Below are 24,551 nucleotides of genomic sequence, written 5' to 3'. Positions count from 1 at the left end.
TCAAATTAGAGCCTCCACCCGAGCATACAGAGGAGTGAGCTACCCTGATGGAGGAAACAGTCCATGTACCAATCTCCAAAGCTGAGCCGATGAAGACCCTCAAGATCGGCGCTCTACTAAGCGAACCTCTTTGGTCGTAGCTAGTAAGTTTTTTACTTAGAAATTTAGATGTTTTTGCTTGGTCCGTAACAGAAATGCCTGGTATTGACCCTAGTTTAATTACTCATAAACTTAATGTGGACCCCTCAGTCAGGCCAGTTAGACAAAGAAAAAGAAACCTCGCCCCGGAGCGGTGGAGGGTAGTTGACAAGGAGGTCGGGAAGCTCATCGTAGTAGACTTTGTTAAGGAGGTCAATTACCCAAGTTGGATGGCCAATCCTGTATTGCTGAAGAAGGCCAACGGAAAGTGGCGCATGTTCATCGACTACACTGACCTCAACAAAGCCTACCCGAAAGACTACTTTCCACCTCCCTGAATAGACCACCTGGTAGACGCGACCTCAGGGCACGAGTTGCTGAACTTCATGGATGCCTACTCCGGCTACATCCAAATTAGGATAGACGTAGCTGACAAAGACAAGACTGCCTTTGTAATCAAACTAGGGTTGTACTGCTATAAAGTAATGCCCTTCGGACTGAAAAATACTGGAGCAACTTTTCAACAGCTTGTAAATAAAATTTTTGAACATTTGATTATGAATAAAATAGAATGTTATGTTGATGACATGGTCATAAAGACCCAATTTTCAAACTCTTTGATTGAACAGGTCTATTCCCAACCCATATGCGAGTTCGTCTATGTTATGATCCCCAAGAGATTTTAGCGCACACTCCGAAACTTTTTAATAGAAAAAGCTGATTAAATCGTTTTCTTTGATTTGAAGATATCGATTTGGAGACAGTAGCGTAGAAGCAAATCAATCTCCCAAGAAACCAATGGCCAATATCAGAACTAGTTCCTTTGACTTTCTTCACCTCCTCACCAAATTTTTGTCGTTCGGAAGTTCCACTGGGCGTTATTGCCTACAACAATGATATCAAAATCCCCGCCACCGTTGTAACTTCTAACAGTGACAATGAACAATAAGGATATTTTAGGAATTTTAAAATGATTATCACTCACGTGATGTCACATGTGAACAAAATATGACAGAAAATTAAGAATAAAAGAGGTTTTAAACAATTGTCAAAAAAATAAAGAATACCACAATACAATATCTAAATAGTAAAAATACAATTTGTCAATTTCGTGAACAAGGTAGTTTAAGAGATTTACCCTTACAATTATTACACTGACCTGATCAATGTATTCCACAAGCGGAACACTGGTCAGTAATTAATTAATTATTGTATAGAGGTGGTACAATAATTGCTCTACCAATAATATTGTACTGATCAATGTGTTCGTGGTGGAACACATCCCTTGAGGGTTGAGAGAAAATTTTCATTTAGCAGGTTGTCTGATTGTTTCTCATCATCATTATCCAAAGTCTTATCCCAATTTAAATAAATCCCGTTTCACCAATAAACTAGCATTTTCTCTCGTTCCATTCAAGGCTTAGAGAAGGGAAGAAAGAAAAAAATCTCATCTCATTTATGAACAGCCTGGTGAAGGTGAAGTTTCATCTTTATCAAGAAACCAGCCGAAAGACTCTTTCAGCCACTCTATTGATCAGCACCAACCAAAATTATAGTTGGCCATGGAGTTTACCCCACCTTCGAAGAGGTGCCTCCCAACCAAATCAAAAGAAGAAGAAGCAGATGATGAAAGAGTTTATCAAACATACAGAAATCTCATTTCAACCCTTCCAACTGAAAATGGTTGGTCTTCCAGCAACCTAGTTCTCTACCAAGGCTCTAGGTACGTCCCCAGTAATTTCCTACAAGGAGTCATGGCCGTTGAACAACACTTCAAGGCTCGACCCACTGATATTCTCTTGACCGCCATTCCAAAATCAGGCACCACATGGATGAAGGCCCTCATATTTGCCATCGTCAATCGCACCCATTATGATTTTACCACACACCCTCTACTTACTCATAATCCTCAGGACTGTGTTCCCACCTTAGAAACCAATCTTTACAGGAAAACCCCAATCACCAACCCAGATCTTCTTCCATCACCTCGCCTCTTTTCAACCAACATTTCGTATTCCTCTTTACCAAAATCAATAATAGACTCCAGTTGCCAAATTGTCTACATCTGCCGCAACCCAAAAGATGTGCTTGTTTCCAATTGGTACTTTGGAAACAAAATACGAGCCAAATTCAACAAAGACCAGCCACTGCTCTCATTGGAGGAAGCATTTCAGTTATTCTGCAAAGGAGCCTCCCCATTTGGGCCCTATTGGGAACATGTTCTGGGATTTTGGAAAGCTAGCTTAGAGCAGCCTGAGAGGATACTCTTCTTAAAATATGAGGATCTTAGAAACAATCCATTGGTTTATTTGAGGAAATTGGCCCAACACCTGGGGTATCCATTCTCCTTGGAGGAGGAGAAACAAGGGGTGCTGGAAAAAATACTCAACTTATGCAGTTTTCAGAATTTGAGCAATTTGGAGGTGAACAAGAATCCTGATAAGGTGAGTCATGTAGGAGTGGAGTACAGTGCTTTCTTTAGAAAAGGCCAAGTTGGAGACTGGAAGAACCATCTTACTGCTGATATGATAGAGCACATAGATCGCATCACTGAACAGAAGTTCCACGGCTGTGACTTTTCATTCTAGAGGAACATGTATGTGTCTTCTTCATTTCATCTTAATTTTCCTCTGTGTAGTTTTTGAGTTAAGCACTCTTATTTCTAGTTTTTTGGTTGCATGATGCACTTTTGTTTCAGGTGTTCCTTCATAATTAATTTCAAAGTTTCAGATGTCAAAGCTTTTTTAAATGATTTGGGGACTCTGAATCTCCTGTCCACACAAACTGTGCCCACGTCTATAAACAGCACACTATCCCAGTGAATTGGGAACATCTCCCCTTGCATAATATTATATAGGAGGATGAGATGTTCTCCATGTGTGACTGCGATGTTATATGGGTAGACGTGGGCAGAAGATCCGGACTCTGATTTGGGATCAAAACTGATAGGTGGGTTACACCATCGATATGTTTAAATATATATGATGATATTAGGTATGCAATTTGGGTTCAGCTGGTGGAGATGTATTTAACTACTAAAATGTCAAAAGAACACTGAAATTATGGCATTCAAAACTGGCTATATATTGTATTAAATGCAAAACTAAATCACAATGGGTGTAGAAGATGATGCTATATATTGCTTGCTTGAATTCAAGGGTATGACCATCAAATGCTAAGCTAAATGTGCTGCTGAATTCTAATGATAATAAAATGAGCATTTTATTAACCATCAAAGCTAAAACTAAAGCTATAATAAAATGACTTTTATATCCTTTCTCAAATAAAGAAATAGAAGATAATTTTAGTACAAAAAAATTTCACACTACATCCACACATTTTTATATATAGTATAGATTTGGGATCAAAACAAAATCTTACAATTTACGAATTTAGGGCGTGTTTGGTTTGCAAACAGGACCAGAATCAAAACCAGAATCGAAATCCCCAGGAATCGGAATCAGAATCATCTATTCCTAGCATCTGTTTGGTTCAGTCAGGAATTAGAATTGGATTCCGATTCCTACTATTTGGTTCAAGCTGGAATCAGAATCAACCAAAGTTTTCAATTCTGCCCCTGTTAAAAGAACCCCGAAAACATTCACTAATTATATATTTTCAACATATACATACATTTGGCAACCCACTACCAAGTGCATATACGGAGAAAATATGAAATAAAGAAAAGAAAAACACATAAACAAACAAAAATCACAAAAAAAATCATTCTCCATAAAAAATGAAAATAAAATACATAAATAAACAAAAATCTCTCATAATGGTGGTAATATTACTGGTACAACATAATGTTTAAAAACAAAAATCTCGCATCTATAATGCGATGTTACTCCTACATTTCATCTTCTACAGTTGAACTTCAGCTCAAAAGGCAAGAACTTGGTCATAATTTGGTGATTGACGAATAAATCCTAACCTTCTAGCATTTGAACCCATATTTTTAGAGTCACATTCAGCTCCCTAAGGAGTGATTGTATCCAAGCAGCTTCAGCTACTGCGTGTGCCATCCCACGATACTCAGCTTCTGTACTCGAGCGGCTGACAGTGTGCTGTTTCTTAGAAGACCAAGACACCAAGTTCTCACCTAGATAAACACAAAAGCCAGTAGTACTTCGTCTATCATCAATATCTGATGCCCAATCTACATCAGAAAATGCATACAAGCGCAAATTCTGTGTAGCCTTCAAGTGCAGCCCATGACTAACTGTCCCAGCCAAGTACCTCAAAATACGCTTGACTAACTTCCAATGAGGCTCCAGAGGCTGCTGCATAAACTGGCAACATTTATTGACTGCATATGAAATCTCAAGTCTGGTTATGGTAGCATATTGGAGAGCTCCAACAATCGACCTATAGGTTGTGGCATCCGCAACTGATTACCCTCCACTTTAGACAGCCTGAGACCGGTTGGCATAGGTGTATCCACTCCTTTAGCTTGAGACATATGAGCTCTCTGCAGTAAGTCTTTAACATACTTACTCTGTGAAAGATGCAAGGAACCATCTTGAAGCTTATTCACTTCAATACCAAGGAAATAATTCAGCTCACCAAGATCTTTAACAAAGAATTCCTTATTCAAAGCTTGGATTAAACTAGTCACAATTGATTGAGAACTCCCTGTAATAAGCATGTCATCAACATACACTAGAACAAAGGTAGTATGCTGGGAGGTGACTCTCAAAAACAATGAATGATCACACTTGCTAGACACAAACCCAAACTTTGACAGAGTTGCTGTTAACTTCTCAAACCAAGCTCGGGGAGCTTGTTTGAGACCATAAAGGGCTTTCCTCAACCTGCAAACCAGCCTCCTATCTTCAACTTCAAAACCTTGAGGTTGATCCATATACACCTCTTCTTCTTGAACACCATTTAGAAAAGCATTATTCTCATCAATTTGATGAATTTTCCATTTCCAGCAGAGAGCCAGAGTCAATATAATTTGGATTGTTGTTGGTTTAACTACAATGCTAAAAGTCTCTTTCAAATCACAGCCCTTTTGTTGAAAAAATCCCTTAGCCACAAGCCTTGCTTTCAATCTCTGAATTGAACCATCTGAATTATGTTTAACTTTGAACACCCATTTGCAGCCAATTGATTTTCTATCAGCAGGAAGATGTACCAAGTCCCAAGTATGATTCTCCAAAAGAGCAGAATATTCTTCTGCCATAGCTTGTTTCCAATCAGGGGACTATAAAGCCTCTGTGACAGTGGAAGGCTCTTTATAAGCAGCCAAGGCTTTAGGCTTGAAAATACCATTCTTTGATATGGTAATCATAGGATGAAATGACTGGGAGCTAGTCTGAACAAGTGCTACAGGTAATTCTGTAGAGCCAGATAAAACAGAACCAATAACTCTCACTACATGAGCAGAAGTGGGCTCAGTTGTAGGACAACAATCTAAACTGCCAAGCAAAGTATTAGTAACAAGATCAGTAGGAATAACACTCTCAACATTAGTAGATGATTCAGGTGTCAAAGATCTAGGGACACCCTGTAATTCAGCTAGGGGAGGAGACGCTGAAGGAAAAGGAGGAGGTGAAGGAGAAGAAATTGCAGCAGAACTGGAAGATGAAGAAAAGAGAGTAGAATAGGGAAAAAGATGCTCATCAAAGATGACATCTCTAGAAATGTAAAATCTACCAGAAGGTGCCAAACACTTGTAGCCTTTGTGTTGGAGACTATAGTCAAGGAAAATGCATTGAGTGGACTTGAAATCAAGCTTGTGTTTATTGTAAGGAGCAGTGAGAAGATAACAAGCACAACCAGAAGTTCTAAGAGCTGAATAATCAAGTGGAGAATGAAATAAGAGAGAATATGGTGAAGAACCATTCAGAACTGGAGTAGGTAAGCGATTAATAAGGAATGTGGCAGCTCTAAAGGCTTCATCCCAGAATTTGAGAGGAAGAGTAAATTGAGCCAGCAGAGTTAAACCAATTTTTGTTATATGTTTATGTCTACGTTCGACCAAACCATTCTGCTGGTGGGCATGAGGACAACTTAAGCGATGAAGGATACCATAATCAGAGAGGAACTGAGAAAAGGCTCTAAACTCCCCTCCCTAGTCACTCTGAATGGCTTTAATCTTATTATCAAATTGCAACTCAGCCATAGTCTTGAATTGAAGGAAAGCAAAAAAAGCATCAGACTTATTCTTAAGAAGATATATCCAGGAATAGCGAGAGAAGACATCAGTGAAATGTATATAATAGGTATATCCATTGTATGATTTAAGAGGTGTTGGCCCTTATAAATCAGTGTGGATTAACTGCAGAGGTTGTGTGTATATAGAAGAAGAAGCACGATAAGGAAGCTGGTGAGATTTACCAAATACACAAGTCGTGCAAACAACCAAATCCTTTTTATTAACAGCAGGAACATTACAAGCATTCAGTACATTATTCAGAACAGGTAAAGAATGGTGGCCTAGTCTATTGTGCCACAAATGAAATACAGAAATAGAAGAGGATGTTGCTGCAGAAGAAGATGCTGAAGCAGTGTGAGCAGTATGAGCAGACATAGGTGTAGCAGAAGGAAATGAAGACTGTTGAGGCACAACAAAAGCAGAACTGAATGCTGAAAAAGAAACAGATCTGGTCACATGTAGATCTTCAAAAGAGTAGAGACATGCTCTAAGCTTGCCTTGCAAAAGAATTCTCTTGGAAACTTGATCCTTTACCACACAAAAATCAGGATGGAATTCAAAGAAAACATTATTATCTCTAGCTAATTGAGAGACACTAAGAAGATTCTTAGTAATAAGAGGAACATGAAGCAGATTTTTCAAAATCAAAGGTGAAGGAGAGGAAGAAGAGTGAATTAAAGCGTGTCCAACATTAGAAATTTGCAAACCTGATCCATCACCAATATGAAGAGCATCGGTTCCTGTGTAGGGGGTCTTGCTAGCAAGATTGGCTGCATCATAGGTAATGTAATTTGATGCACCTGAATCAGGATACCACGAGTGGTCAGAGACTAATTCCGGAGTAGCAATATAAGCCTGCAGATTTGGAGAGGAGACTTATTGTTGCTGTTGCTGCTACTGCTGCTTCTGTGCATTATGAAAATCTACAACTGATAACTGATCATTTTGGTCATACCTATGGTAACAATTGGATGCAAGATGAACAAATTTACCACACACTTGACAAGTAACAAATGGTCTGTTGAAACCACCTCTGCCTGATCTTCCTCCTCGCCTACCAGAGTTCATACCTCCTCTGGCACCTCGAATATTCATACATCATCTTCCTGCAAATGGAGGTCTGCTGCTAGGATTATTTGAATTATTCTTGACTTGCAATTGTGCAACATTAGCTGTGAGAGTCTCCACTGATTTGCGTTTCTCAATTCTGGATTCTTGTGCAAGAAGTGATTCAATATCACTTACAATGTATGGATCTAGTCTAGATGTAACTAATGTTATGAAATGATCAAAATCCTCTAAGAGTCCATCGAATATAACTTCAATATGATCACTCGGAGAGATCGGATTCCTGATCGCAGCCAAAGCATCAACAGTACCTTTAATTTTCAAAAGTACTCATTAACAGACAATGAACCTTTCTTTGTGTTCCATAATTGCGTCTTTAACTGCTTGATTTTAGCACGTCTGAGACGCAAAGAAGATTTGAATTCGCTCCCAAGCTTCCCAAGATGTCTCACAGCCAACAACTCTGGTCAACATGTTCTCGGACATTGACGAAAGCATCCAAGACAACAACAATTGATCTTGTTGATCCCATTCTATAAATTCTTCACTGACTCTACCTTGATCTTCATCTTCCTGCGTCTAAAACTTCTTTGGAACTGAAGAACTATCTAAGAAGTGTTGTAATTTGTATCCTCTGATCGCAGATATAATTTGCTGCTTCCATAGAAGAAAATTGTTCTCTGTTAATCGAACAGAAACCGCATGAGTAAAGGTCTTCACCTCAACCTTTTGATTGCTCGGTGTTGAAACAAGCGTGGTGCTCGACGATGCTATATCTCCACTAACAGAAGGAGAGTAGCTCTGATACCATGACAAACATAAAGAACATTCAAGATAGAAGGAATGAGCAGAGAGCTCTAAACGAACATATGACAGGAGAATTCATTTCATTACATTTCTGAGAGAGAGGTCACTATATTTATAGATACAAGTACAACTGCATGTAACTAACTTATGGAGGGAATCTTGTAACTAACTCTTAACAGACTTCTAACTAATTCTGTTAACAAAAACACAGAGGAGTACATATCTATTTTGTGTGTGCTGTCACACTGTAACTCACTTGCCGATTCCGAGTTTGGGTAAAACGGAACCAGTTGCCTGAACGGTTCCCAAGCGGAATGGTCCGACCGTCTGGGTCAATGGCAGTTCGAAAACATTGATAAGAACAACTAAAACAAGAGAAATTTGTTTTCAATCAGCATGTGCAAAGACTAGAATGAGTTCTATTTCAGTTGGAAATTTTTATAATAATTTATAAACTTCTAGGTTCAGAAAAAAAATTGATATAGACGGTTTTCAGTTCAAAGGACTGACCAGTGGAACAAGGAAAGAGGAGATTTGTAGACAAAATAGAAACACATAGAGAAATAGAGGAAGAGAAAATCAATGAAGAAGAAGAAGAGTAAAGAATTTTCAGAGCTTGAACTTTCTCCACTATAAACAGGTATTTTTCTTCTTTCTCTAAGCCCCTGAATGGATGGCTGAAAGTTTGTTCCTTCTAGGTTTCTTTTCTAATTTGAAGATCTTCATTTTCCATGTTTGTGTTATTCTGGTTTTATGAGAAACTATAACTATTATATATATAATAAAATTATAGAAAATAATATATATAATAAAAATATTATAATTATTAATTATATATAATTTTTTATTTTTATAAAATATTTTTTCTTAAAATTGAGTTCGAACCAGACCGAACTCGAACTTATAAATTTTTTACTCAAACCAAACTCAAACTCAAGGTTCTGGCTCAAACCTAACTCGAACCTCCTATTATTCGGCTCGGCTCAAATCCTTTAATTAGTGCACTTCATTTCTCTTCATAACCAATAATAAGAAACCAACTTCTGTTTTCTTTGTTCATCTCCAAAATGTGAAGAAAGCTAACTGCAAGATACTTGGGGAAGTTTCATAACCCCAGATTAAATTGCCATCTGAGACGAAGTGGTTCCCAGAATGATGAAAAGAAATGCTTCACTACTGAGAAAACAGAATGACACGTAGAAGTTGAAGCATTTCTTACGTGTCAATATCTATTGCATGTGCATAACTTCTGAGCTCCAATTTGAAGTTTTGAACACTGTTTACGTATTAAGTTGATTTTGTTGGACTGAGGGCGATGATATATTAATATCTATCAAGAAATCTAATTTGTTTCTGAAGAGGTTGGAAGTGGTTCGAGTAATGCTGCTATCTGTGGGCACTGGCTAGAAATGAAAGGAAATGGAAAGTCACTGTTTGTTAGGTTAAAGGGTTTCAAATTTCTGCCAAGTTTTCTGCACTGTACAGGTGGTGGGTTTGGTCTTCCAAATTAAACCATAAAACCAAAGTCTCAGTTGCTGTTGTTAATTTGTTATTTAACAAATAAATCCACTACCTGTACAGTGCAGAAAACTGCATGCACCATTAGTGGATTTAACAAATAAATCCATCAATTACATTTATTAAAACTGCACCATTAGTGGATAATGGGTTGTGGGTGTGAGTGGCCAATAATTTGGATTTCCTTCCTTGGATGCTGATGAAGTGATGAGATGTGGGGCTGGGGCTGGGATGATCAATGCTCTGTTCTTCCACTGCAACACTCAAACTCTCTCTGTTTCTGTCTCTGTTACTGGTTTTGGTCTCTGAGCTCAGACACTCACAACACTCTTTTTCCTTTTTCACAATCTTGTGAAGTTACAATGTCATTGAATGCATCTTTCCCCCGCTTCTTTAGGGTCTCTCCTTTTCTGCTTTCTCTCTTTTTATTTATTTTCATTTTTCTATTATTTTACCCCCTTTTGTTTACATGATAAAATTATATATCCGGTTTTTTCTTAATATAATTTTCTTTCATTCTGACCCTTGATTCATTGGCTTGTCGATTCTTGTCTCTGAGTCTCTGGCTGCAAACCCGAATGCTCCTATTCAAAAAGATGCAAATTTGGTCGTTTGCAAGTTGAACTAATCAGAGATGCAAAGCTTCCTGTGGAAGGTGTCATTTCCTATTCTTAGAAGGTTTCCATGCGCGCTTTCAGATTGTTTTTACAAAAAGAAGGAATCAAACTGAAAACCTTGGTTGTGAATCTCTTGGGGTTGCGATGCCCCTATGCCAATGTAATGAAATTTCAAATTTGTTCTACAAGCTCTCGTGGTGACCGACTGAACACGCTTGCCTGGTAGCTATTCTCTTTGGTGCCCATGGTGGACTATGCTTGCAGACTGATTTGTACAATAATTGGTACGATGATGGAGATGAATCTCTGATAACTGGAAAATGGCACAAGGCTCGCTAGTACAATATATAAGAAGTGGATTCAAAGCTGGTGTCTTAAAGGGATAAGACCCAGATCAGACCTAGGTAGGACTCATTGCTTTTAGTAGAGAAACATCTTCACGTCTCTTGGAGTCATCTAAGAAAAAGTGAGGGCATTTTATATATAAATCGATAAAAACATTTCCAATATATATATATATTGAAGAAACATTTAATTAATGAATTATTTAAATGAGAAGAGATGGCATTGATATAATTGGTACCTGTTGGAAAACTTTTAAGCTCGTTTTGTGACAGGTAGATTATTTCCAATGAAGAGAGGTTATGCAATAAGCCTGAGGGTAGGCCTTGGTGGGTGAGAAAATTCTCACTAACATCCAATTCCTTGAGATTCCTCAATCCACCCAATCCTAAAAAAGCAAGTGCACCACAAATATATTAATTCCCCACTAACTGACTTATTGAGAAATGAGAATCCTCAATCCACTCAATCCTGCAGAGAAGTGTCATTAAGCATGCTTTTAATATATCCTGGAAATGTCATTAAGTAACCTGATTACAGATGACAAGTTTCTTGGGTATCTACTAAGGTGAATTGTAGAATTTAACTAGTGGTTATGATAAGAGTCATGAGATGGAAAAATAGGCACAGTTGGGATATAAGGCTTGGATGATGATGACTATGTAAAACACAGCTACCACACTACAACATATTAATTTAGGGATAAAAATCACAGCATTAATTTGCCCCTCCCTCCTAAATGCAACAATCCTTATAGACTAAATGGAACATGTCGAGATAATAATTTGCCAACCAAAATATTTCATATCCTGCAGAAGTAGCAAGTAAATCTAGTAGAACACTTCTGACGTTGTGTGAATGATGCATACTTGTAGAGCTTCTCACTGTATGGGGATTCTTCCCTCTTTACACAAACATTAATTAATGAAATTAATTAATCAGTATGGGGACTTCCATTGGTAGCAAGTAGCAAGTAAATCTACTAGTTAATGAAATTAGTAGAACACTTCCATCTTATTTCTATGAATCGCAGAAATGGGGGCACCTATGAATTGCAGAAAAAAAAAAGTAGGAGCAGATTCATCAGTATGAATATTTTGTAGACATGAACTATATTCACCGATTGCCTGGATCTGGTGTGAAAAACTCGTTCATGGTAGCAGTGAAGAAGTAGATCAATCCCAAATAGAGTAGGAGCAGATTTGCAAAACATAAAACCATATTTCAGTTAGTGAAAAAAAAAAGAAGGAAGAAGGAGGAAGAGGAGGAGGGGAAGAAGAAGATTCAATTAGTGGGCGGTTGATTTCGAAGGAGGAGGAGGAGGAGGAGGAGGAGGATAATGGTTCAGCAGTGGTCTTACCTCGCCTTCGGGATGGAAGGTGGTGATGGAGTTCTCCCATCTCTTCGACTAGATTGAAAATGAAGGAGGGCATTCTTGTCCAAAAAATAAAAAAGAAATTAATAATCTGGAATCAGAATCGCATTCCCCGGGGAGAGGTCGGGAATGGCCATTCCCCCATACGAGAGATTCCCATTCTGCATAGAATGGAAATCCCATTCTCATTCCAATCAACCAAACACTTGAAATGAGAATGGGCCATTCCGATTCCCATTCTAAGCTCCTATTCCTTCCAACCAAACAGACCCTTAGACTTTGGGAAGTCCCCCATAAAGACGATACTTTACTCTTCCATCTATTTCTCCTTAAGAAATCTTAGACCGTCAAACTTGACGGATAGTATATGATAGGGTTATATGGGCCAAGGGTTCATGGTTCCCCAACGTTGGTTCCAGAAGGCCCAAGGCTTCAGAGGGTTACATGGGCCCAGGCTCAATCGTAAAGCATTCTGGATTGAGACACCTTGCTTGGCACTATTGGAAAAATCTATGGTACCAAAAAAACTTAAACCAATCAAACACGAGAATACCATGAAATTGGTCACCTCTTTTATCATATCAGTTGATTCGTGGTTAACTTTTTGCAATATCATGTTCTCTTTTCATAATCGAATCCTTCATTATTTATTTATGTTTTCGGAGGGGGATTTTGAAAGCATGGGTAGACGGGAATAAGTTCAACTGGATGATTTTTTCAAAATATTAGCAAAAGGGGTCCAGTAACTCTACATTGCCCACCAGGTATGTATAATGCCCAAAAGACCTGATATTAGAAAAACTTACAACCAATTAACTGACATCATAAAAGTAGGAATCAATAAAGTGGGTTTTCACCTAAATTCACAGGGGTTGTGATTGGAAAAAACTTTTCTAGCATGATGCCTTTCTATAATCATCCTTTCCATTATGATTTAATAATGATAGCAATTGTCAGAAACGGTAAGGGTAGCACAAGACAATAGTTAAACAATAGGGGTATAGTTAGTAATTAGCTAAATCATAAGGGTAGTTTAAAAAATTTACCCTATAAATTATGCCCGTCCATCATCCTACAATGAAAATTCTCACTGCTCTTAAGTGTGTAATTCACTACACATGGACTTTTTATTCACTCGTACATCTTATTTGTAGTTGTATCTTGTATGCCTTCTCCGATGCCAATTGGGTTGGTTGCTCAGATGATGGGTAGTCTCACGACTTTTGCATCTTTTTTTTATCCAACCTCATCTCTTGGATGTTCAAGAAACAGGCGTGCGTGCCACATTCAAGTGCAGAATCTGAGTACCAGAGCATTGGTATAACAACTTCCAAACTCATATGGCTATGGTACTTATTTTCTGAGATGCATATTGAATTCCTTGTTCCTCCCAATTTGTGGTGCAGCATATATACCTTACCACTAATATGGTTTTTCACACACGCATCAAACACATTGAAATGGATTTTCATTTTGTTGGACAATAAGTTGCTCAAAAATATCTGTGTACGATTCACCAATTATGCAAATCAACCTATTGACATTTTTATCAAAGCTCTTTTGGGTCCTTGTTTCTCCACTCTCAGACACAAGATGAATGTGTATACCCACCTTCAACTTGACAATAGAGGGGGTGTCAGAGTATAGCTTAGGGATGGTAATTCTCTCCATTTTCCCCCCGTGGGGACGGGGATGGGGAAATTTTCATCCCCGTTAGTGGGAATGGAGTATGAACGGAGAAAGCACTCCCGGCCCCACGGGGACCCCGATCTCCACTTTGTGGGATCCCTACTAATATATGTATATATGTATGCATATGTTATATATGCATATATGTACACATACATCTATATATTATTATTTTTAAAAATATGATTGTATATGTTTGAATCTTTTCTAATAGGATTGTAAATTTTAATTATTTTGTTTTTTAATTTTTAAAATAAAAACAAAATGGTTAACATTATAAAAAATCATGAGAAATAGGAATCCCTGTATGGGGATAGGGATGGGGATAACCTTGTCCTCGTTAGAGGGGACAGGACAGGGACGGAGATAGAGATTTTCACGGGGACCCTCTCCCTGTTCCTGCCCCATCCCACCTCATTGCCATTCCTGGTGTATCTCCAATATACAAGGGTGCATGGGTTTGGGAGGATGAATTATATTTGAGATAAACTCAAACACTTGTACATATCAATTTGTTTTCATTGTAGCTCTATCACCATATATATGGCCCCATTTGGCACGTCTTTCTGCATGGTCTTTCGACTGCTTATAAGTTGGGAAGACCGAAAATTGGTCTATTCCCGTTTGGCATGCAGAAGATCTCGCTGCCAAAAGACAAGGCACCAAAAAGACACAGAAAGCCCATTTTGGGCTGATTTCAAGAAACTCCAAATGAAGCTTCCTGCATCTTCCGCATTTTAATCTCGCACAGAAAGAACCGAAACAACGCACGAAAAGATGCACATCTGTCAAACAGTCTTCGAGCTGCCAAGATCTTATGTCAAAAGCTCAATATGTCTATTGAATGTTAGAACTATGAAAAGATCTTCTTAAAAATACTTACCAAACGGGCCCTATATTAACACAAGTATCGAGATAGACTTAGGAGAATGTACTTTATCTCTATTTGTGTTTATTTTGAATAAGGAGAATCCCTCCTCATCTTATCTGTTTTTATACTTATCATACAGCTTGTATTAGAATTGCAAACTTATCATGTAAACCCTACAAATACAACAAGAGTTCGGCTGGGTTGTATCACCGAACTACATAATTTATTTTCAATTGTTATTTGTATTTTCTTTCTTGCTGTTCTAATTCCATAGGACTCTACACTGTATATATATTCAAATCACATCAATGAATACTTATTGATCATTACTCTTTGCCAAGAGACCCTGAACCTAAAAATATTAATCTCATAAAAATGGTTTGACTGGCTGTTTAATTAATCTGGTTTTACCCGTTGTTTTAACTAGATCATCACTCTGCCCGTTCATTTCTGGTTGAAGATCCTAGAAAGAAGTTAAAGCAGGTTTTGTAGAGGAGAGTCTGCTATATATATACGGTAGAATTAATCAAGTAAAACAAAAAATAAATTAAACCCAGAAACTCTAATTCATTTCTGGAGTACGTAGAACTGCATATAAGAGCTCGTTCCAGGCATCAGGAACTCCAGAAAGACACCAATGACTGCAGTCCATTCCGGTGTGGCTATAGCTTGTGTAAATGGATGGGTGGCCATCTTTCCTCAACCTTGAGAGCATTGTCACGTCCAGCAAATAGACAGGCGTCGACATACTACTCAGCATCTTCTGCACCAGACCTTCTCCTTCAGAAGAACCCTGCAACTGATCCGGACTTTCCACCGGTCGGATTTGCCTGAAACAGGTTGTCATCCTTGGTGCATTCCATTCACTACCACTGATAGATCAAAGGAGATTAATAAAGAAATAGGTAAATTTGTGGGACAGAAATTATGATCAATTTGTTTTCTCTCTCTTGTTCTTTGGTTGATGATTAATTATTTCTTACTTGTAATGAGCTGGAGAAATTCCTTGGAAAAGGACTTTGGTCTTCAAAGGATCTACATTGGCCTCCACCCATTTGGCCCATGTTGCCAACCCCATCTTGAAAGCAGCCAAACGATCCATGTCTCTCAATAATCTATTCCCCACTTGAAAGTAGTCCCACCTGCAATTCAACGTCAGGCTCTTAAAATCAAGGTTTGTTGGCTGCTTTGGGGAGATTTTGAAAAAGTAGGGGGTGTCAATGGGTTGGGTTATTTGATGGGTAACGCAGCTTGACCGAACCCTAGGGTCTGGTTTGAGGTAAGTTTGTAACTTTTTTCGGGTGTAGGATCGGGTCAGGGATTCAGTTCTTCAATCCAGGTCGGGTTTGGGCTTCATCATCCTGACCCACCAGGCTATAATACCTCTACATGGCTACACACACAAATACAAATACAAGCCCACCAACCCCCGAGAAGTCTTTTCCTTTTCTTTTATTTTTTAACACCAAAAGGCAAATTAAGAAAAATAGCCCATTTTTCCCATTTTTATTTACTTTTAGTAGAAATTAGAATTCTGTTACTTTTATTATCCTTACACATCTAATTGGGCATCGGTCCTCAAGAGGCATTGGTAAGAATGAATTTGAAATGCCTACATAATGTATTAGCCACAAACAAAACTTTTAATTGCTCTTGTTTTTTTAATATACGTTATGAAAAATACAATAACTAAAAGATTTAATAAGTAATTAATAACGTAAAAGTAAAAGTAAAAAAAAAAATGAAAGAGCAATCACACAAAAAAGTATAATTAATAATTTGCTGGTTGGGTTATCAGGTTCAACACTACAGGGTTGAGTGGGTTTAGGGATTGCATTTTATTAAGTCGGGTTGAGTCTTGGAATGACAATTTTTCCATAAATCAAGGCCTTGAACCTAACCCTGAATTGGACGGGTTTTCCCTGATCTTAAATAGGGACAGGGTGGGGAGGGGAAAATATTTTTCCCCTAAACCAGAAATAGGATGAGGATGAGGTTTGAATATAATTCCCCAAATCTATTATGAACCCAGTGGTAAATTATTAAAACACTCTTAGGTTTAATATTAATTACTAAAATATTCCTGAATTTCTCCTAAATTCATAAAACCTCTAGGATTTTATAATCTCATTTTTAAGATACCTCCAAATTCTCATAAATCAATTTTTAAAATACGTTAAATGTCCATAATCCTATTTTTAAAATATCTCAAATTTAATGTGATTTTAGATGATTGCTTCAAGGTACAAAAAATTTAAGGATTCCCCATCCACACGGGGAAGGGAATGCCCCATCCCAAACCTGGCTGCCCTATTGCCATTCTAGTCGGGTCAGAGAGAGAGAGAGAGAGAGAAAGAGAGATAAACAAGAGAAAGCTCTCACTCTCGAGTGGGTCCTTTGTGATTCCACCAATGCCAAGTATTAAAGATGAGCACATCAACGCCTTTCCATGCATTGCCACCATTGATAGAGTTGAGCTTGAGAACACGTCCAATTTTTTCTTGCACAAGGTCCACCAGGAATGCATTCCGAGAGAACATAACTGAAACCCCATAATCCTGGAAAATTGAGGGAAGCAAAAAGATAAGCCTCTCTGTGTATAGAATCTATGAACTCCCCATCGTCATATACCAGATTTCTTGACAAGAACTATAGATATTCATTAACTCTCTATATCTCTTTGAATCATAATAAGTTGAGATGCTTTCCTCTCCACAAACGATTTCTCTCATTTGTCTCTATCAAAAATACCCAAAATTGAATCGTGGTACAGTAGAGAAAGCCCAGGTTTATAGTGGGGCTCGTAAGGTATGACAATGAACAATATGAACAATATTGATCAGAGTAAAGAAAAATGGATCCTTAGACCCACCAAGAATTTAAAGGTTGAGAGACCCCCATCTCTCACTAAGGTGTACTTTGACTTTGGAAGAGAAGTGTGAAGCATGCAAGTGAGTGATTGCCATTGGTTGAGGCTTAGAGAATCTCCAACAAACATGATTCTTTTGCCTCTAAGTCTCCATAAGAAGCCATGACCATTGAACCTGCGTCGAATCATGCAAAGAAATCAATGCTCAACCACTAGAGAATGATCAGACAGCATGTGATATGCTGAGAGGTTGAGAGATCGAGAGTATTTTATCATGCATAGCTGTCAGCAGGTTTGCTCTTCGATCGTTATTTCAATTCATAGAGGTTCATTATTGCTTGTTTGGTTGGTGGAATCCTTTGCCTAGCTAAACTCAATTCATCATTTTTTCAGATTCAGACTCATGACCACTCAATAATGGAATGAAATCATTTATTTTTTCCATCTTTTATGCAGTTGAGAGAGAATAAGTCAACATGCATGCTTCTAAAGAGGAATCCCTTGACCTACCAATTAAAGGAGTTAAGTAAGATTTAGGCGATATAACAACTCAAAATAAAGAAAGTAACATGCAACCAGTGTTTATTTTATCAGACAATGATTCCATTTATACGATCATTATTTTATCACTGAAAGTACTATGGCTATGACAAGGAAGTAATATCGTTCCATATCCAGCTGAAGTGGCTGAACTGAATAGCTTTTTTGTTTTCGGTAAATAAGTGTTTCAAGTAAGAGGTTTTGCACTCTTTAATGGCTAAAACTAAAGTTGGGCCGATTACTGTACACTTGTATTAATTAATTATTTTATTTACTATATACGAATCATGGTTCAGCCACACTTCAGCCATTATTAAACAGCTCTAATACAAATTTGTGTTTTCCATGCTTGACAATAAACTAATCCTCCACATCAATTAATAACTAACAAACTAATTGATAAATTTAGAGGAAGAGTGCATTCAATAAAGGATACCCAACTGGGGTTTGGGGTGGTAGCTTTTAAGAATTGAATTTGCAACAGATATGATTCAAACCACTTGGAGGTGGAATATGGGTGTCAATTGAATGCCACTCTGATGATAGAAACCCCTCAGACCTCTCCTTTCTTCTAATTTAACTTTCTTCCTGTTCTTCTTCTTTTTCTTCTTCTTCTTCTCCTCCTCCTCCACCTCTTCCTCCTCCATGAAATTTTATGATGTTTTCTCCTTAAGCATATGACAGGTTTGTCTACTAAAACTTTAAATATTATAGATATATCTATTACTTCTCTCTTTCTCTCTCCACCCAATTGATTATGAAATTAAGATTTTATTAATAAAACAATAATTGCTTTCTTAGCCCAAAAGAAAATTATGATTTTCTTTTAGACAATGTTATTGATGATAGCGGTATCTTTAATTAAAAAGTAGAAACCAAAGGAGTAGGACATACCTTGGTAAGTCGCAACCATTAGGCTTCCATCTGTATTTAAGGTATAGTTTATCAGGCCTTCCATTCTTCTGGCAGTCGAATATGGATTCAATGAAAGGACAACTTGAGGGATTGTAAAGGGGATAGGCTTCATCATAGATCCATCTCCCGTCGAAAAGATCACAGCCCCACGATTGTTTCCCTTGTCCCCACCGGCTTACATTATTAGAATGCTCCCCATGCACTCGTTGGAGGAGAAAAAGAAAATTCAGTACTAGTATTGCAACAAAACACATATAGCCCTGACACCTCAAACCCATATGGGGTTTTGGCTTAAAAATCAAAAGAAGATAGGAAACAAAAAGCCAAGAACGAGAGAGAGAGAGAGAGAGAGTTTAAATAGAAGTGAGAATGCAGCAATTATGCATGGGATTTTTTAGATTGGATTGTGGTTTGTAGTTGTTATTTTCAATTGGGTTACAGAAAATCGCATTAATTGGTCCTTTAAAATGGACTCGTAATGGGCAATAAATCTTGCTCTTTTCTTTTTCTTTGATGGAGAGAGAGACGTGATTTGAATATTTTGCTTTTCTATATTATTTATTTAGTTGTTGAATGTTGTGGATGGGGATGGATTTATTGGACATGAGGTCTATCATCGTCCGATTAACTCTAATTCCCTAACAATTACGTGGCCAATCAGCCAATCAATCCGATAGATTCTATTGAAAGCTAGTAAGCAACAAACTTTGTGCAACTCTTGAATTGCATAAACTCGTTGTTTATTAGCATTCTTCGTCTTTAAGACAAAGATATCACTTAGATGCGTGATGCTTTTTTAAGGTGGTGGGCCGTGGAGGCAACTCAGGATTATCTAAGCCACCATCTTTCACTACTAGTGGTCCAGTTGCAAACCAGAACATGGGTGGGCTCACTCACACGGTCACACCCATTGGACATGGACAGCGATAGCTTAACAGACTGAGCTGATTTATATAATCCAATATTCCACAAGCCCAGTTGTCCGAAAGAACCCAATAAGACATAATAATACACCCATCAACTCATTTCTTGATCATTATTAGCCTTAATCTTCTCTACATTATTATTGAATAAAAAATGCAATGTAATCGGGCAACCAATCGAGCAGTGAAGACGATCATTTCGTCGAACAGGTAGACCACAATTAATTAATTCCAACAGTCTTGATGATTCATATATATATAATAATGGAATTAAGAGGAAAATAATGATCATCTCACAGCTCACAGGAGAATAGATGCATAAAGGAGCTCATTCCAAGTATCAGGAACACCGGCTAGACACCAGTGACTACAGTCCATTCCCTGTGCCCCATCAGGGCCGTAAGCAGAGGGGTGACCATCTTTCCTCAGTTGCGATAACGTCGTGATATCAAGCAAATCAACTGGTTTCAGCATCTTACTTAACACATTCTTCACTACAGTTGCTGATTCAGGTGACCCTCCGGGGTATGTTGACCCACTTACCGGCTGCGTTTGCCCATTGCAGTTCATCCTTGCTTGGTTCCATTCGCTGCCGCTGTGTTCATTAATTTGGCATTTACAAAACTGGAAATCATCAGTGTCTATAAAATTAACAATACTCATTCTACTAAAGATTTTATGGGTCATTTGCATGATCTTGTGGGTTATAAACTGTTGGACCCACATGATATCAACCAATATCTGATCATCAATGTGGAAGTGGAACCAATGGATGCAACTTAGTCCGGCCATGTCAGCCTGAATCCAACCTGAAAGGTTGGAGGTCAGGTCAGTGTTCATGTTGAAAATCTGAACTCGGGTGTAAATTCATCAAATTGGGTATCCGACTTGCACCCCCTACTCTGAAGTCTGAACTCAAATTGGCTTTGGCTTGGTTTAGGGCCTGAGGCCTTGACAACCCAATCCAATCCAAACCCAATATGTCTTCATATTTTATAAAAATACATATATATGTACATTTTTCTTTTTTCTTTTTTTGTGAAAGAAAAAAAAATGAAGAAATTGGGTCAAAATGAAATTATTGAGTTGGGTTGGGCGACCTCAGCCCAACTTGCTTTCCTAGGCACCCACCATTGATGTTTACCCTATAATAATTTGTGTACTTTATTCTTAGAGCTTACATGTAATGGGTTGGAGAAATGCCCTGAAAGAAAACTTTTATTGAGGCTGGATCAATGTTGGAGTCGACCCAATTGGCCCATGTTGTCATTCCTTTCTCAAAAGCAACCAAACGATCCATGTCTTTGTATACATTGCCTCCTTCTTCAATGTAGTCCCATCTGCAATATGTACAAATACCATTTTCCTAGTTTTCCTTTAGTTATCAATCATCTCTGTATATAGAATTCAATATAATACCAAAATAAAATACAATTTGACAAAAGCCCCAGGTTTATGAATTGGGGTTCTTACGGTTGTTTGCTTCCTGTGTGGATCCACCAGTGCCAAGTGTTGAAGATCAACATGTCGACGCCCTTCCATGCATTGCCGCCTTCAATGGAGTCAAGTTTTAGAACTCGCCCTATTTTTTCTGGAACTATGTCAACCAGGTATTCGTTGCGTGAGAGTATTACCGACACTCCATAGTCCTGTCAAATCCTTAATTATTTGATTATACTCTTGATTAACAACAATAGAATAACTACAAATGATTCATTAAAGCAGTTATAATTTGTTTGATCTGCTTAATAATAGAGCAAAATGTATGTACAACAGAGTTCCAAAGATATCGCCACATATTTGTTATCTCCATTAATGGGTTTGTGTCTTTTAACGCTAAAGGTTTTTGGACCTTGTCTTTAGGAAGAGGACGCTTTGTCTCCATTAGTAATACAGAACTGAGTGTCAATTTTCTTTTAACTTATTATATTGCTTTAGTCGCTTTACAGCTTTATCTAATTTTCCAAAAACAATTAAGCACTTGGAAAGTACCCAAGAGACTTGCCTATAACTTGGTCCAGAAATCAAACATTTTGTGGACAATCAACAACAGCAATCAACTGTAAAAGTGGTGTTTGATTCAAGCAGGAAGCAAACAACCCATATGAAAATTTATCAAACAGATGGAATGTAGGATACAGAAACCTACCGGCAATGTAAATATCTGCCTGTTCACCAAGGTGTAGTTTGCTTGTGGAACTGCAGCATGAAGCATGCAGATTAGTGATTGCCACTGGTTGAGGCTTAGTGAGTCCCCCACAAACATAATCTTTTTCCCCTTGAACCTCCTCAAGAAATCCACTGCGTTGAACCTAAAATCTCAAGTCAAAAGAGGAATATTACTCCACATCAAACTTCGAGCTCGAGATCAGCTCAAACCCATCTGGTGGTCAGAGACTGATCAGTGTGGTTAGGTTTTGTATAAGAGTATGTACAAAGGAAGCCCATTATTCTTCATTCTTTTTTCTAGTGGAAAATATGGCAGCCCAGATACAGTGTAATGGAAAACTAAATGGATATCAAATCCAATTGGCCCATAGGAAAGTACTTTGAAAACTAATTCACAATTACATGCATGGTTTTCACGTGGTTCTTTCATATATGAAAATTTTGCACGTGCAAATCACATGCATGACACCTAGGCCCAATCTGTACTAAAGGGAGACTGCTAGGGGCTCCAGCTGGAATCCAAACCACCATTAACAGGTTTGGGCCATTCACGATAGCCCACGACAGCTCCATACACAAGGGGCCCATTTTGAATGTTATGCTAAAATGATAAAACCAAACCCTTTGATTTGATTTGATGCATTATTGTGGCCCCACCTTGACTAAGATAAAGTAACGTTGTGGTGGGGCCAATAGCGATAAATTGAAGGCCACGATTCTTAGCTATAGCAAAAGTAAACTCTACCCAAGTGGAAAGTACCCTGCTAAGATTATCTGACTTTGTAGACAGATAAGTCAATTGTCAACAAAGATAGCTTATATCATCTATTCACTGAACCAAAGCTTATAGCTTATATCATCTATTCACTGAACCAAAGCTTATAGCTTATATCATCTATTCACTGAACCAAAGCTTATATTCAGCTCAGCCCTCCCAAACGAGCCCTTAGTATTTCATATATCCACACCCTCTTAACCTATACATACTACAGGGAAAGACAACCTTAGAAGCTTTAGAATCCAATAATAGAGATCTCTGATTTGATCACGTTTCATGGCTTGCCTAGTCCATGTCAGCTCTGTAACCCATCTATTGCATCTCTATCTCACCCCCAAGTACCTTAGTCATTGGAAATTAAGCTTTGATATTATTCCGTTTCATTTCTAAGAATTCAATAAAATGATTTTAGCTTTGCCACATGGCAAGGCAAGGTCTGTTGGGCCGAATTAAGTTGGCGCATTCCTGGGCACCGGCCTATGCAGCCATGTCCTAGATTCTTGTGTCCAATCCAACTTCTCTGAATCTCTGTAGGAGATTGATGTTGTTGGCTCGTTGCAAACCCATATATTATATACAGGCTCCAATTTTAACCGGGTCAGATTTTGGTTCCAAGACACAAACAAGGGCCGAAGCAGGTCCAGCTCCAGCCCTGCCAAATGCCAATAGGTGGACCGACCCGGGAAGCCTCAATGCCGACACAACCTCAATTTGTCTACAATGCACCAATAATCATTTCTGAAGACGACAAGGAAGAAAAAGCATAGAAAAGAGTGGGAGACGGATTACCTGGGCAAGTCGCATCCGGTGGGCTTCCATCTGTATTTGAGGTACTGTTTATCAGGCCGGCCATACTTCTGGCAGTTGAACTCACTATCGATGAACGGACAGCTTGCCGTGTCGTACAAAGGGAAGGAATCATCCAACACCCAACTCCCTTGGTAGAGGTCGCAACCGCTCGACGCTAGCCCGCCCAACTCCCGGCGAGCTTGGTTGAAACAAGCAGAAATCAGCAGCACAGCAGCAGAAAACAGGCCATACTTTTGAAACCCAATTCCCATCCTAGTTTTCAGATAACAAAAGAATAGAATGTGGGTGAGAGAGTTGGTGGAAGAAGAAGAAGAAGCTCTCTCAGACAGAGAGAGAGAGGAGAACTATACAGCCTAGCAGCGTAGGAAAATGATGATTTAATGAGAGGTTGTACAAAGGAAAATAGGGGCATTAGATTAAATAATGGGGGAGACTGGTGACGGTGTAATCCCCATCAGTCCATCTAATCCACCATTTTCCAAGATACAAAGGGAAGAAAGACGAAGGGAAGTAGTCGTTTTAGGCTTTTAGCACGAGTCACGGGTTGTGATGACTCGTGCATGTGTGAAAAGAATAAGAGCAGGGTCTACACTTAACACACCCCAAAGCAGAGATGCGGCTGCAACTTGAATACAGCGGATAGTGATGGGTCCTGTACTCACTGGACCGTCTCTGACTCGGACCAAACCAAGCAATTGAACCTGTAACCTACTGAGGTTTTTGGGTCCCAGTTACTTGGCAACTTCTAGACGCTAATACCCACCTGCCAGAGTTGGACCAAACCGGAAAATTGAACCAGTTAATCAAAGACCCAGCTGAACCTAACCATAGTCCAACTAATGAAACTATGATCCTGTGACTGTGAGCTTTTCTGGTTGTAATTTCTATCTGGTATGGTCTGAGTATGATAACATTGACCCCATTATGATGTTCAATTCAAAGATGTCATTATAGATGCT

At 38.4% G+C, this 24,551-nt stretch overlaps 2 protein-coding genes and 1 pseudogene across 9 annotated transcripts; 1 reads left to right on the top strand and 2 right to left on the bottom strand.

Moving 5' to 3' along the window:
- The first annotated feature begins 1,413 nt into the window (after window positions 1-1,413).
- LOC148847810 (flavonol sulfotransferase-like pseudogene) lies at window positions 1,414-10,863 on the top strand (annotated as a pseudogene). Of its 5 annotated transcripts, XR_016100180.1 has the most exons (3): window positions 1,414-2,734; window positions 8,673-8,816; window positions 10,254-10,863. The product of XR_016100180.1 is annotated as a flavonol sulfotransferase-like pseudogene, transcript variant X4 (transcript). The 5 variants fall into 5 exon arrangements; XR_016100179.1 differs by lacking the exon at window positions 8,673-8,816; XR_016100178.1 differs by lacking the exon at window positions 10,254-10,863 and having other exon boundaries at window positions 8,673-8,906.
- A 4,072-nt stretch (window positions 10,864-14,935) lies between these two features.
- LOC148847809 (protein trichome birefringence-like 41) lies at window positions 14,936-19,332 on the bottom strand. 2 transcript variants are annotated; one of them, XM_088951790.1, is made up of 5 exons: window positions 18,892-19,332; window positions 17,461-17,632; window positions 16,971-17,146; window positions 15,572-15,730; window positions 14,936-15,460 (listed from the first exon to the last, which is right to left on the bottom strand). In XM_088951790.1, exons 1-5 carry the CDS (start codon window positions 19,188-19,190, stop codon window positions 15,151-15,153), a joined length of 1,116 nt encoding a protein of 371 aa, XP_088807916.1. In that variant the 5' UTR covers window positions 19,191-19,332; the 3' UTR covers window positions 14,936-15,150. The 2 variants fall into 2 exon arrangements, with proteins under 2 accessions (XP_088807916.1, XP_088807917.1); XM_088951791.1 differs by lacking the exon at window positions 15,572-15,730 and having other exon boundaries at window positions 15,073-15,460.
- Window positions 19,333-20,032: 700 nt separating this feature from the next.
- On the bottom strand, window positions 20,033-24,198 carry LOC148847808 (protein trichome birefringence-like 38). Of its 2 annotated transcripts, XM_088951792.1 has the most exons (5): window positions 23,572-24,198; window positions 21,985-22,147; window positions 21,309-21,484; window positions 21,017-21,175; window positions 20,033-20,430 (listed from the first exon to the last, which is right to left on the bottom strand). In XM_088951792.1, exons 1-5 carry the CDS (start codon window positions 23,841-23,843, stop codon window positions 20,136-20,138), a joined length of 1,065 nt encoding a protein of 354 aa, XP_088807918.1. In that variant the 5' UTR covers window positions 23,844-24,198; the 3' UTR covers window positions 20,033-20,135. The 2 variants fall into 2 exon arrangements, with proteins under 2 accessions (XP_088807918.1, XP_088807919.1); XM_088951793.1 differs by lacking the exon at window positions 21,985-22,147 and having other exon boundaries at window positions 23,572-24,197.
- Between the last annotated feature and the right edge of the window lie 353 nt (window positions 24,199-24,551).

Source organism: Nelumbo lutea, chromosome 6 (genome assembly GCF_056320005.1).
Source record: "Nelumbo lutea isolate HS-2025 chromosome 6, American lotus-T2T, whole genome shotgun sequence".
Lineage (NCBI taxonomy): Eukaryota > Viridiplantae > Streptophyta > Magnoliopsida > Proteales > Nelumbonaceae > Nelumbo > Nelumbo lutea.
Note: the sequence above shows the minus strand (reverse complement) of the source record. Positions and strands in the feature narration are given on the sequence as shown.